Here is a 13,764-nt window from a genome sequence, read left to right as displayed (position 1 = left end):
CAAACAAGGATAGAAACTATAAAACTGCATATCAACATATTCACCACCACTTACAGACTGCGTGCCATGGGGAATGAGAATATTAAAGCCATCTACTTTCTCTTGGGTGCAGTTCCAGTGTTGTGTTTCTCCAGCATGAGCACATTAAACAACCTTAGAGATCAATATAACGTAACTTTCTGGGAGTATATTGGATGTCTTAAGAGTATGATACGCCTGGGCTAAATAGTGATATATATACATTCATTTATCCACCATTACCAACCAATCACCAGCCAATAAATACATTAAAAATGTATGCATATAATAAAATAACATGATCGTATATAAAAGCGTACTACAGTAGAGTAAAAAAATCAAAAATAATGACTGCTGTGTCATTGTGTGTCCAAAGATTTATGAGAGGAGTTTTGTGGGCAAATCACGGCCATCTCTGGTAAAAGGCAAGAAATGGGTTCTGCACTAACTTGTCCCACTCCTCGGGTATCATTCTCGTAATTGCTTTATAATATACCACCACTACTATTCTTGTGCGTGGCCCGGACATGGAAGGGTCGGTGTTCGAAACTCGTCAGTCGATTTAATTCCAATTATTAACTGTGAACCCCGCATATTAATTTACTATTGAGCTTCAATTCGAGTTCATTCACCACTTAAAACCACCTTACAAAATGTCGTCTGCTGCCTGTATCTTCTGCAAAATCATCAAGGGTATGTCTATTCTTTACACTATATCTACATATGTACACATCAATCTCTATCGCAATATTCAACTCGACGCGTCATAGCAAAACATGGGTTGACTGACATGCTTCCTTGGGGGTGCTATAGGAGATATCCCTTCCTTGAAGCTCTTTGAAAGCGAGAAAGTCTTCGCCTTCCTCGACATCCAGCCCTTGAGCCGTGGCCACGCGGTGCGTATTATTATTCCCTACGGTTGCTCTTCCCGATGTCCCCGCATCCGGCGTGTTGCTCGTGGCGGGGCGTCAGCGAAGTTGCCCGCACTGCGGCGATAGCTCCAGCCAGCAAATTCAGGGCCAATAATTCAAAAGAAAAGAAAAGAAAATCAAACTGACACCTTGCACAGCTTGTCATTCCCAAATTCCACGGCGCAAAGCTGACTGATATCCCCGACGAGGACTTGCTTGAGATCTTGGTAAGTGGATGAGAGAACAACCCCGGACAACGAAGAGAGTGAAGACGAGAGTCAATTCCTTCAACCTCTGATTAAGTCCGATTACATCCCTACGGGGACCTTGGGGGCAATCCCACAAGGTCCCTCGCATACTCGGAACTGGACTAGAGAATAGGGACATAGCTAACCGAGATCGTACGCCCGCAGCCCGTCGCGAAGAAGATCGCCAAGGCCAGCGGCGCCGAGGATTTCAATGTCCTGCAGAACAATGGAGCAATTGCGCACCAGGTCGTTGGTCATGTGAGTTTCAGAGGATCGCCTTAATAATTGTGACGATGCTAACCAGTCCTCTCTAACAGGTTCACTTCCACATGGTATGCTCTACTATCTTTTGGATATTGGGTCCTACGCCAGAAATCCTCTTCAGAACATACACTGACAAGACAATAGATCCCGAAGCCCAACGAGAAGGAGGGCCTGATCATTGGCTGGCCTGCCCAGGAGACGGATATGGCTAAGCTCAAGGCTCTCCATGAGGAGATCAAGTCGAAGATCTAAATGGCTTTTGATTAGGGCAAGCCTTGAATCGGTAACAATGAAAACCGAGTTATTTTCGTGATACACCGTAAACCTTCTGTCGAAGGACTGTAGTGCGAGTTTGAGTAGACAGAGTTGCAAGAAACACTCAAGTAGGAAGTCAGTTTGGATATACAAGACTGCTCTTAAATGTATACCAAAATGTTCGTATATCCTCTAGTTAACAAGAACCAAGTCTGTATGTTACAAACATGCAAAATCAAGACTCTAAATATCTAGCAGGTAGGCATGAAAATCAACATTAAACATATCACCCAACTCATGCACTCTGCACAGCTTATGCCGATGTACTCTCCGCTTCCTTCTCCGAGCCAGGATAGAAGTTAATCTTCCCACCGCCCTGGACAATATTGAGTCTGTCGTAGAGCGAACGAGCCCGGACATACGGGTCAAGAACCCAGTAGTGCGAACGCAGCTGCTCGATCAAACCCTTCCGCTTCTCCTCAGCAGCAGAGGCAGCGTCAGTCTCCTTCTTGAAGCTGGCACGGATCCACTCAACGGTGGTATCCTGGATCTCCTGGGCGAGCTTTTGGCGCTCGGCCATCAGGGTATCCCGCGTTTCCTTGTCGGCCATCTTGGGGTTCTCGTTCTCCGGCACCTCGACGTATTTGTATTCCCAGTCTTCATCGCCTTCGAGCTCCTTCATGATTTGGCTTGGGTGGATGAAGTTTTCGAGATCCTGGCGGTTCTTCGTGAAGTGGATCTTTGCTGCGACGACTGGGTCGAGCCAGCCCTTGATCACGCTCCAGATGCCTGGGTTGGGTTAGAAAGCGGTGTTTTGGATAGGTTGTGGGATACGGACTTGAGAATAACCAAGGAGCCTTGTGAATGAGCACTGCCCCGAGAGACTCGGGGTAATTCGCTTCGAAGCATTTAATCATGAATTTCACCGGGGCGTAATCCTGGGAGATATCAGTACATAGAGTGGATGACGTTGAGACGAAGAGCTTACCATATTGGCCATACCGAAGTCCGTCATATCAAAGACAATAGTCTGCAAGAGTCAGCTATCGAAACACAATCTTCAAATCAGAAAACTCACGGCAGTCTCAATCGGCGGCGCGAGCAACAAACGCGCAGTCTCAATAGTATAAACAGTAAACCGCTCCAAGCCTTCATTATCCTGATCACCAGCCTTATGCAAGCGCACACGAACAACACAGATGGGCCGACCAGCACGATCAACACCGTGCAGGAAACTCTTACCGAGACGCATCTGCGTTAAGAAGTCATCACCCTTCTTCTTCTCCTTGGGATCAGAGCCCTGTGACATCTTCAAAGCCGACGCCTCACCGTTGAACATGATATCGTCGTCGACATGCATTTCCAGCAGTCGCCAGCGCATCGTGGAAATCAACATAACAAGCGCTTTCTTGGTATCCCACTTGCGCGCACGCAGGAACCGCAGCAACAGCGAGTCGGGGTTATCACCCTTCACCATGCTCCAGAACGCCGTGCGGATCTCCTCGGGCTTCATGTCCTCCAGTGCCTGTTTGAACTCCTTGGACTGACCGTACTTGTCGTCGCCATCGGCGACGCTGATCGAAGATACGCTGGAAGCAGTGCCGGAACCGCTGTTCGTGTCCTCATCGTCGGCGCGGCCGAAAAATCCCCACCGGCCCTTGGACTTCTTCTTATCCTGGGCTGGGGCGGGTGTTGCGGCTTCGCTGGTGGCGGTGGACGGGGGCGCTTCGAGTCCTTCGAGTGTGAGGCCGAAGACTTTCAGTGCCAGGACCCAAAATTCCTTTAGCTTGACCTTTTGCTCAGGGGTGAGGTTCCCGACTGTTCCGGGGGCGAGTTCGGCGGGCATGGTCGCGAGGGTATCGATTACCCCGAGGGAGGGTTTTTGAGGGAGTCGGAGCTGCGAAGTGATTGTGTCTTTGGGATTGAAGTATCTGTCCTGGAGCCAAGCGCCTCCTCCAACGACAGCTAATGTAAATGTAAGGGTCCAAAAAGATGAAGCCTTCTGGTGTTCTTGGTATGTGGAGAATGGTCGCGCGAATGAATACCGAGCGACAGGGAGCTTGGCCGAAGGATAGAGACGGCGTAGGATCGTACCACGCATAAGCAGTATAATTGAGGTGATATGGTCATATGAGTGAGCACTAGGTCTTAGCCCTGGGAGGTAGGAAGGAAGAAAATGCGAGAGCGGAATCAAGGATATGACGATGCGGGGAAGATCATCTCCTAAAATAGACATGTAGTCTAGAATAATGAATTTAAGACATTGACTTCGATTTACTTTTGAGTTTATCTAATATATATCTTGTACGATCCAGTCCTCATCTCCAAGTCGTAAGTATAAAAGTGTCGCGTGAGAGATCTTTCCGAGGGAGATCAACAATCCCAAACATAACCCACTCAACATCACTCAACATCACTCCACCTATTTTGCAATAACAACACCTATTATCGTTGGCCCATTGTCTCTCGCCACAACACACCGCATCGCAGACATGGACGCACCTCGATCATCCTCGCGCCCGAGACCGTCATCCCGGCCCACAACCCCTCTACGCCCCAGCTCCCGCTCTTCATTACGAGAAGCCCACGGATATGGAAATAGCATTGGAAATGCAGGATACACACAACCCGCCATCAATGCCTTGGAGCCACAGTTCGCTGAGCTGGCCGATTCGATGGCAGACCTCGAGGCCAACTTCATGCACTTGCAGCTGATGCATGAGAGCCTGACGCGCTTCAGTGAGAGTTTTGCCAGTTTCCTCTACGGATTGAATATGAATGCATTCTGTGTGGATTTCCCAGAGGTATGTTCGCAGACGCGTCGCCCACAGTTGTGGCAGGGGTGACAGTGCGCGACTGGGTTGCTGATTCGTTCGATGCAGGCTCCGATTCCAGACTCGTTCAAAAAAGCTAAGCAGGACGAAGAAGAACAAGGTGCGAACGCTCTCTGTTGGAAATGCCTGGATCTTGTGGTCGGGGTTTGCTAACAACCATCTAGAGGCTGAATCAGAACCAACACGGCCAATTGATGACGGCGAGATGACCTTTATGTGAGTTGAGAGAGCGATGCGATAAATCCATTATAGGAGGACACTTGGGCTAATGGGTTCTTATATTACAGGACTACGGATACAACTTTTGTCGAGAACCCCTCGAGCACCACCGCCACCACCACCTCCTCTAGGCCGACGTCCAAGTATGCTGCCGGCTCACGAGCATCGTCGCGTGGCATGGCTCGCGGTGCAGCAACCAGTCGGTATACTACACGAGGCACTGCGCGTGGCGCTCGTCCCAGCGCACTGCCTCGGGGCAGAGGGATTGGAACTCGGTAAAGAGCTGGACACCCGAGTGTTTAAGATGGCCTGATTATGGACAGTCAGCTCATGCTATATGTCTGACTATTAGCGTTCAAGGGCTGGGCCTTTGCCTATAGCTTTGACCTACAATGGGCTAGCGCATCTTCCTTCCATTATGATTCCCTAGAAATGACCATTGAATGAAACTATACCATGTCACTCAGATGTTGTGCAACACTAAAATCAACCCTATATACTTAAATACCAAATAAATACTTCCTATCCAAAAAAATTAAAAAAATCACAAAGACATGCTTCTGCCCAGCTTCTGCCATTGAAATTGCTTGTCCGATCTCTTATCCGGCGGTAAATCGGTAAATCGGGGTCAGGCGAAAAACCACCGCCCGATGGCGAACTCACCTCCCCCCGACTACTTTTGAAACCAACAGGGAACCTTGACCCCATTCGTTGGATAATAGACTTTTATATTTATATTCATTGCTTTTGAATAGGGTCCTATTATCTGAACTTTGGCTGTGACGTCGAATCAGGTCATTCGCAACCCTTTGTGGACTGTATAGCTTCCCTCTGTTCGTCTGCTATTGTCCCTATTCACTTGCTTTCGTAAGTCCTATTGTTCTGCTACTCTTTGATTGATCATGTCATTGATTATATTGATTATACAGTGCAATGCTGGCCCTATTCAGAAAGGGTCCTTGAGGCTGTACCTGGTCTCTTTATACCCAGCTTTTCTCTCTCCCTTGGATAACTATCTTTCAGCCTCCTCTTCTTGTCTCCACGTGGAATAGAAGTCTGGAACTTCTATTAACGTGTTTTTACTACATATCTTTGTGTCGGCTTTTGAACAACCCTAACCTTCTCCCTTCCATCCTATCTCTTTTACTCTCTCTTCTCATCCAACCATACTGATGTCGCTCACTATGGCAACCCTCGATTCGGTCCAGCTTCTTTCTGAAGCAGCTTTTGGCTGTGGTAAGAATTGACAATTGCCGTGATTCATTCATGCCCAGCTGACCTCCCGCTAGTACATCTTGCGTCTATTCTCTCCAAAGATGAGAAGACTGCTGGCCAGTTCAGAGAGGCATTCTGCAGGCAATACAAATTGCTAGCTCCGTTCTCAAAGACAGAGACGGTTGCTGTTCCAACCACTGGCCTCCGAACTGTCGAGTCCCTCAAGCCGAAGTATCACTGTTTGAGTTGTGCAGAAGTATGCCTGGGTTCCAAGCGAGCGGAACATACTGCGGCGACTGGGCATGCATTTTGTAAGTCTAAGTTAATGGTTTTTGACTGATCGGGTTGTTTCATACTTACGCAATGGCAGATCTTGAGTCTCGCAACCGCTTTGTCTTCTGTGAGAAGTGTGTTGATTTTATCTATGACCACACCCTGGACAGACTCCGTGGCCCTTCTGGCAAGTTTGAAGCCATCGGTGAGTCTCGGGCAATTCCAAATTATCCAACTCGTGGACCTCTACTAACGTCTGGTAGATGGGCGATCCATTTGGGCCGAAGATTCAGCCTCTGAAGTCTACGTCAAGAACAATGCTTACAAGAACCCATGCGCCATCCGCGGCGCTCGTGGTGTCTGGAACATGGGTCAAACATGCTACCAGGCTTCTATCTTACAGGCCATGCTGCACGACCCTAGCCTCACTGCCTATTTCCTGGGAGGTGGCCATGACGTCCACACATGCATGATCAAAGATTGTCTCGCCTGTGCAACAGCTGAAGTCTTCATGGAATTCAACAGCGCCGATAAAACTGAAGCAGTCTCTGCAGCCGTTCTTCTTCACCATGGTTGGCAGAAATCCAAGGTACGTCGAGGTCAGAGTTGAACAGTAGAACTGGCTAACTAGTTTACAGGAGATGCGTGGATACCGCCAGCAAGATGCCCACGAATACTTCCAATTCCTTGTAAATGAACTGCACTCATCCACCCCTGGACACGTGGAGAGCTACGACAAGCCATGCAACTGCTTCTTCCACCAGATGTTCTACGGCGAACTGCGTAGCAGCGTCATGTGCCACAAATGCGGCCAAACCACAAACACCCACGACCCCATGGCCGATCTGAGTCTTGATGTGCAGCAGCAACACAAGAAGCGCAAGCTCGGTCGCTCTACTTCTTCTACTACTGGAACCCTCCTCGGCTGTCTGGACAGCTTCACTGCTGCTGAAGACCTCCACGCCGATGCTGCTTACCACTGCGAGAAGTGTGGTAACACTCCCCAGCGGGCTTCAAAGCGCCTGCTGATCCGCAAACTTCCTGTCATGCTTTGCATGCAGCTAAAGGTTTGTTTGCGTTTCTGACTGCCTTGAAATAAGATTCCATGCTGACATTCGTATAGCGTTACGAACACTCCTCTAATTCATCCGAAAAAATGAACGGTCATATCGACTTCCCTTTGTCTGTGAACATGCTGCCCTACACTGTCAGAAAGGACAACCTCCCTGTTGACATGTCTAGTTACATGTACGACCTGTCCACTGTCATTGTTCACCAAGGAACAATGGACTCTGGACATTACTATGCCTATACCCGTATTGACAACGATAAGGTTTGTTTCACTACAAAACATTTGTCTCCTGTGTTTGTGCTTTGCTAATGAGTTATCTTTCTAGTGGGTACTGATGGACGACAATAAGGTCACCATCGCCGGTGTGGCGGAAGTCCTCCGCCAGGATGCCTATCTCCTGTTTTACAGCGCCCGCCATCTCCGGGCTGAGAAAGGAAAGAAGTAGATTCCTTATGTATAGAACAGACCACAGATAGGGTTCAGTTCAATTAATAAGTCTCATGTGCCGGCGGCCATTTCATTCCTTCAAACATGCTGATATGACACTATCCCATTGTAGACTTGGAAAGCTAGTAGAAGACCAGAGGTCTGCAGGATACCAGCTAATCTTGATGAATGGGAAGACAATTCATATTTTATATTCTTCTCTAGCTACTAAAGCAGTTTCTTTAATGCAAATCAAGCTGGAACCCACAATTCCAACCAAAGTAGGAACTATTCAATTAGCCCCCCTGATTGGTAGTAAATTCGTCGATTCTAATTTGTAGCTCTAGATCCCGAATTACTGGAATTCCAGACCTTAACACATGAATTTGCCTTCTCAAATGAGTATGTGGGTCGTATAAGTAGCCCAACAGAGCAAACAGAAATGGATGACTTGGATTCAGGATCCATCGAGATATAGATCTGTAAGGCAGGACGAGTGCACCCAGGACAATGATACCATTAGTCGACAGCTATCATTGTCACATATATTGGCTCTGGGGCTGAATGGATGGCCATCTCTAATAGAAATATTCCCAATCCCATTTTTTTCTGCGTGCAGATGTTCCGTGGGAATTTATTTGACTTCTTTTGTTCAACTGAGAATGGTTGGTATATACACCTAACAGATGCTCTCAACTCGGTCATCCACAAGCTCACTCTCCTATTGAGTGCTTCCTCGAAGCGGGCTTGGGGGCAGCCATGTCCCTACGCTCCCCGCTCAATATTGAATCATCACATTTCTAGTGCATTCACTTGACGTGGTGTGATTGACTAGTGCTTGAGGATGGATTCCATAAGGTGTGGTTGTGGGTATTCTTCGAGCTTAGTTGGTCAGTGGAAATGGAAGGGTAGTATTATGGATGCAGAAGTGCTGGGGCTCTCGGGAGATGTGAGTTTCCAAGGTGACAAGAGAAGAGGAGAGACGAATGAATTTGTATTCTCTGCAAACGACTTAGGCTAGCTAAATAGCTATTATCAGCCTGACAAACAATGCATACGTCTCAACACACCTGGGCAAGTTCACACCAATACGTAAGGGGATAAAGATCGTTTTAGCCAATTTGCTCCGTTAGGGTGATTTCCTCCTTCCTACTATGTTCTCTCCGGACTAAATATCTGTTGAAAATGCATGGCTTTTTCTAGAAGTGCTTTTTTTGCCTCTTTGTGTTAATCACCATGTTTCTTCTACCGTCTTCCATGGCTGCAAACGGCAACATCGACTCTCCGATGTGTTTTACCGAGATTATTTTGATTATCCTGAAATTTATCACAAAATTGACATCTTGACCTTGCCCTGATTCTCATATGTCTAGCCCAATGGTTTCATGACTGTGGAGAAGAAGCACACCGGGTCCTTAGAAACGGAGAGATAGCGACAGAAGGACTTTATTTCAAGAGCAGGCAAGTTTCTTTGGCTGTACATGAAGGATGCTAATATTTCGCCCTATTTTCAAGGTACGTGAATCCAAAGGTGAATTACAGTTGACCCTTCCGTAGTACAAGGTGGTGGCTTTATGCACATAATCTTATGAATTCCCACTACGAAAGCTGACATGTTAGATTTACAAAAGCAGGCCACGTTACCTTTGTGGTTCTATTGTTCCAATTAGTTTCAAGTTCAAGTCAAAGTATCTGTCAATAGTATGCCTCGACTAGAAACGTTAGTAAAAGACATCAACCTTCAAAAGATTTGAAGTATAAGATTTAAAGCCTGAGGCACCGAGGTGTGGTGATCGCCTTAGTCACATGATCCACCAAAAATAGCTAGCGCAACTCAAGCGAGTTGGCCCGTGCCCTATTCCCCATTGGGGCAGCACACAACGCAAATTCCAACCCTAACTCCTGTCTCCGTTCTTAACGCCCAACGCCAGCGACCCTCGTCCCGTCAACAACCCCGTCAACTCCCAGGTCCCGCCTTTAAAACCTCAAGATGACTCACGAGAGCGTTTGGTACAGCCGGCCCCGCAAGTAAGTCGAAACCGCACGCACTCACCAGGCACTATATCGAAAAAGAGCGACAAGTCTAACCACAATTTCGATAGGTACGGCAAGGGCTCCCGCGAATGGTGTGTTTAACCTAATATAATCCCCCCGATGAACGATCCAGTCGACACCGAGAAGGAAACTTGGAGGAGACCTGGATGGAATCGAACTCGATATACAAGGAACGGACTTGCTAATTTTTGTGCGCCTTCAGCCGTGTCTGCTCCCACCGCGCCGGTCTTATCCGCAAGTACGGAGTAAGGAGAAACCGATCCCTGGAGCATATTGCACATTGCAATATGTGACGTGACATGGAATTGTGTGGCTAATACGGACGGTTTTAGATGAACATCTGCCGTCAGTGCTTCCGTGAGAAGTCCACCGACATCGGTTTCACCAAGGTTCGTTTCAATTCCTCGCTCGACAGTCATATCCGATCCCATTCGAATATCACACAACCACATTCTTCCGGCATGAAAATCCAATCGACAATCGACAATTCTGCTACCACCACCACTACCACCACACATGCCATCTGCAAAAGCACAACACTAACCACAAGTTTCTCAACCTACAGTACCGCTAAGCGAGCAAAAAAAACTTGACTCCCTCCTCTCGAACCGTTCGCATCCACGAAATCCATCTACGCACCAGCTCGACTACGGTAGCGTCCAGTGGAGCAATGTTTCAGACGAGCTCAAAAATGGCGTCTTTGATGTTTTTGTGAATGGAGGAATAGACATCGGACCTGCGTGTTCGGTGTCTCGGGGTTGCGAATCACACCAGATCTTGGCTCCGAGGGGAGGATTTGGGGTTGTTGCATGGAGTGTCTTGAAAAACGAGGATTTATGTTATTTCCCTCATCCTGGTTTTTTCTTAACAATTTCAATGACGGAATTTTTTTCTCTGGGAATCATTTCTGCTTTGGCTTGCCGTACAACTTGCTTGTGGTTTGGATGAGCGTCACACACTTTCGCCTGGCTCTTGTCCCTGGATTTGGTGTAGCTTTTGATGTTTGGCTAGGTGAACCTATTGAGGCTCACGGATGATACTTGGGCCCGCGAATTCTTTGTAGCTTCAATGTCGGCAGGTCAGATACATTTGGTCCATTCGGCTTCTAAGCACGTCTTGGTGCCTTGGCTGGATGGACAATCTAGCACATGCGTTGTAGGGCTCTATACGGCATCACCATCAATAAAGATCATTCCTATGCAACAGGGTACTACTACTCATCAATGAATGAAACTGACATATTCTTACAGACTTCATATTGATAGGCTGGGCATGACTTTTTATGCTTCGCCGCCTTTGGGTCAGTATATTCACATGTATTCTATCCATGGATATATGTCCCTTCGGTATATTATACATCGTAGAGTGATAAGCTCTCGCCCAGCCATACTTACCGCGTTAGAGGGTTGCGTCACAGGACATTAGTCTTTACAACAGACAGGAATCTTTCACCGAGGCATTCAGTCAATAACATCTTGACGGTTTTTCCTAATCGAAGGAGGTGAGCGTAGGAAGATACAGGATTGTATGATCAAATAAAAGAGATCCTGTGGGGCGCTTAAGAGGCTTGAGTTACGAAAAATCTGTCACAGTGCCATAATTTCACTGTTATATATAATCATCCTTTGGGCTATAACACCAAGAAGGGAAAAAGACATACAAAAGGACATCTAAGAAGACATTTAAGAAGACATCTGGAAAGGTCCACAGTATAATGTCTCTTTCATATCGTAAGTCAAATAGATCATGTTTTGATATAGAATAGTAACAAGGCAGCGGGACATCGGGAACGCTACTGAGATAGTGTATAGTATGCGGTTTAGCGTCTTGTACAAATTACTTCTCGCTTGAGAGTGCTTTTAGTCAATTCCCAACTAACCAACCGTAGGCGTGTCCGTGCCCAAGTCCTGCACCTTTGACCACACGGGATCTCGAGGTTTGGTCGCCCGTAATTACCGTTACCCCTGGGAAAACGGCAAGATCAGAGCCGGGGTGCGGATAGCAGTTGTGCCGGACTTCCGGTTAGTCAGGCCTCTCATTTGGGGAATATTTCTTGGAGCTATGGACATGTGATGTTTGATCGGTTAAAGGTTGAAGATTTCACGGAACTGTCCACGAACAAAGGTCTATATTTGTGATGTTTGCATTCCGAGAGCTGGTAATCAGAAGCGGGCACAATGAGAAATCGAGGTATGCAGTTGTGGCGCCAGGTCACACCGTCTGATTATAGCCGGGTACAGCCGCCATAGAGGTATATGGGAAAATCACGGCGTTAGACAGCCAAACCACCCAGTCGAGTACATAGAGCGGCGGGTTTAAGGCTGTCCCATGAACATGTGTGAGTCATATTGATAGCTTACGGCTCTTATCCTAGTCAAACACGAGGTAGTCGGAGGCATATACATACTCCACTCCGTACAGAGAACGGATAGACTTACAAAGTGGGCTCGGGGCTCGGAAGTAAGGCGGAGTTTGTATTCCGACATAGCACTCACCTTAACTGATTAGCAATTATTCAACGCAGATCCTAGGGACGTGCAGGTGCGTGGTTGTAAAATTTCAGCCCTTTTCAGGTCCCCCGGATGCTCACGGATACCGATTGACCAATCGCTAAGATCGGACTCGGGTTCGGCTTTGGCCTTGGCCCCGACTTCCTGTCAAAGCCCAGGTGCTCGTTTGCTTCCTTACTACTGGGAGATGAGGTTCATTGTGGCGTCTGTAGTAGAGTTAGAAGGCGTCTGCGATAGAGTAGAATATAGTGTTGTACGAAGTATGGAGAACGGAGTACAGCGGGGAGCGCTTGGCGAGGATATTGCTATGTCGAGTTGTGCACGCTTGGACCAGGATGGGTTAGGACACCACATGACGATATGCATCGGGGATGTGTTGATACATATTGGTGGCTTGAATATATGATTTTCTTTCTACCTGGTTATGTTCTATTATGTCATGGTAACTGTGTAAAGGTTTTGCGTATCGGGGATGCAAGGGCCACCCCGCGTGGTCTTGCACTCGGATTATCACGGAGATGAGCAAGCTACTACTGGAGGCAAATACCTCAATATCACCTCTTTGGGTAATAAATTAAGGTGCCGAATTTCCGTTTAAATATGTTCTTGCGCTGTTTTCCTATATCCGGATGAGAGTCCGGCACTCAATTTCCATCATACTACAGACCCCCACCACGATGGGGCCAGCCCAAAAAATGCGGCTCGGGAAACCAAGCGAGCGAGGCCGACCAAGGGATAGTATCAAAGTACGAAAACACCTGACAAGGAATGCATACATATGTTGGCTCTCGTTGATTGGAGGAACAGATCCTTGATGATCATCTGCTTTGGCTTCCAACGGCGCCAGACTTGCACATTGATAGTTGCCTTGGAAGTCAACCTGAGATAGTCAGGCCGGAAGCCAAGCAGGCTGGCATATTTACATACTTATACTGTACCCTATGGTTTAATATGTCTACCTAGTAGACATACATTGTATGTAAGATGTAAGGAAAAGATACTGAGAAGATTAGGCTGGTGACTGTCTAAATAAGGTAACGATCGACTACGTCATTGGCCTAGGCGCTTATATTTCTGGGTACAACATGCGCATGGCATCAGATGCAGCTCTACATACGTCTCTTCCAATGGCAAAAGCCTCAAATGTGGTCCATGTAGTCATAGTTCCCAGCCTCCCAAACTCGTGAAGTCACCAAAATCTTCCCCGAAGAGGCTCCCGAGACAGCCGAGTGAAAAGGAAAGCCTAAAAGAAATTGATAAAACATACCAAGAAGTGTGGCTTTAGTTTCCATGATTCAGTGTAATTAATGACATATTTAAAGTCTAGATCGCAGAGGAAGGATATGTATCATATGAGGTCTCATAGCGTATTACCCTATACCGAGGTATCACCTTATACGCAGAAACGAAGTAATCCTGAGTTGGGCACATCAACCCTGAGGGTCCTAGTTTCTTCCACGCACT

General features: G+C 47.2%; 5 protein-coding genes across 5 annotated transcripts; 4 read left to right on the top strand and 1 right to left on the bottom strand.

The window, feature by feature from the left end:
- Positions 1-671: 671 nt before the first annotated feature.
- Positions 672-1,693, top strand: N7537_007447 (HIT family protein; the record flags this gene model as incomplete). The annotated part of the gene is made up of 6 exons (XM_056898504.1): positions 672-711; positions 832-914; positions 1,088-1,156; positions 1,343-1,435; positions 1,495-1,509; positions 1,586-1,693. 6 exons carry the CDS (start codon positions 672-674, stop codon positions 1,691-1,693), a joined length of 408 nt encoding a protein of 135 aa, XP_056750580.1.
- A 316-nt stretch (positions 1,694-2,009) lies between these two features.
- N7537_007446 (CRAL-TRIO domain-containing protein) lies at positions 2,010-3,797 on the bottom strand (the record flags this gene model as incomplete). Its single annotated transcript, XM_056898503.1, has 4 exons — positions 2,010-2,485; positions 2,535-2,634; positions 2,685-2,726; positions 2,775-3,797. The coding sequence occupies 4 exons, from the start codon at positions 3,795-3,797 to the stop codon at positions 2,010-2,012; spliced, it is 1,641 nt and encodes a 546-aa protein (XP_056750579.1).
- A 391-nt stretch (positions 3,798-4,188) lies between these two features.
- N7537_007445 (DASH complex subunit DAM1) lies at positions 4,189-5,028 on the top strand (the record flags this gene model as incomplete). The annotated part of the gene is made up of 4 exons (XM_056898502.1): positions 4,189-4,500; positions 4,579-4,630; positions 4,695-4,746; positions 4,818-5,028. 4 exons carry the CDS (start codon positions 4,189-4,191, stop codon positions 5,026-5,028), a joined length of 627 nt encoding a protein of 208 aa, XP_056750578.1.
- An 827-nt stretch (positions 5,029-5,855) lies between these two features.
- N7537_007444 (uncharacterized protein) lies at positions 5,856-7,754 on the top strand (the record flags this gene model as incomplete). The annotated part of the gene is made up of 7 exons (XM_056898501.1): positions 5,856-5,985; positions 6,039-6,275; positions 6,335-6,442; positions 6,501-6,826; positions 6,876-7,304; positions 7,361-7,570; positions 7,635-7,754. Exons 1-7 carry the CDS (start codon positions 5,922-5,924, stop codon positions 7,752-7,754), a joined length of 1,494 nt encoding a protein of 497 aa, XP_056750577.1. The 5' UTR covers positions 5,856-5,921.
- A 1,856-nt stretch (positions 7,755-9,610) lies between these two features.
- Positions 9,611-10,383, top strand: N7537_007443 (40S ribosomal uS14 domain-containing protein; the record flags this gene model as incomplete). Its single annotated transcript, XM_056898500.1, has 4 exons — positions 9,611-9,763; positions 9,838-9,861; positions 9,993-10,035; positions 10,123-10,383. Exons 1-4 carry the CDS (start codon positions 9,726-9,728, stop codon positions 10,381-10,383), a joined length of 366 nt encoding a protein of 121 aa, XP_056750576.1. The 5' UTR covers positions 9,611-9,725.
- Between the last annotated feature and the right edge of the window lie 3,381 nt (positions 10,384-13,764).

The sequence above is a fragment of the Penicillium hordei genome, assembly GCF_028827395.1.
Source record: "Penicillium hordei strain IBT 12815 chromosome Unknown utg000004l_segment0_segment0, whole genome shotgun sequence".
NCBI lineage: Eukaryota > Fungi > Ascomycota > Eurotiomycetes > Eurotiales > Aspergillaceae > Penicillium > Penicillium hordei.
This window is presented reverse-complemented; position numbering and strand designations above follow the sequence as displayed.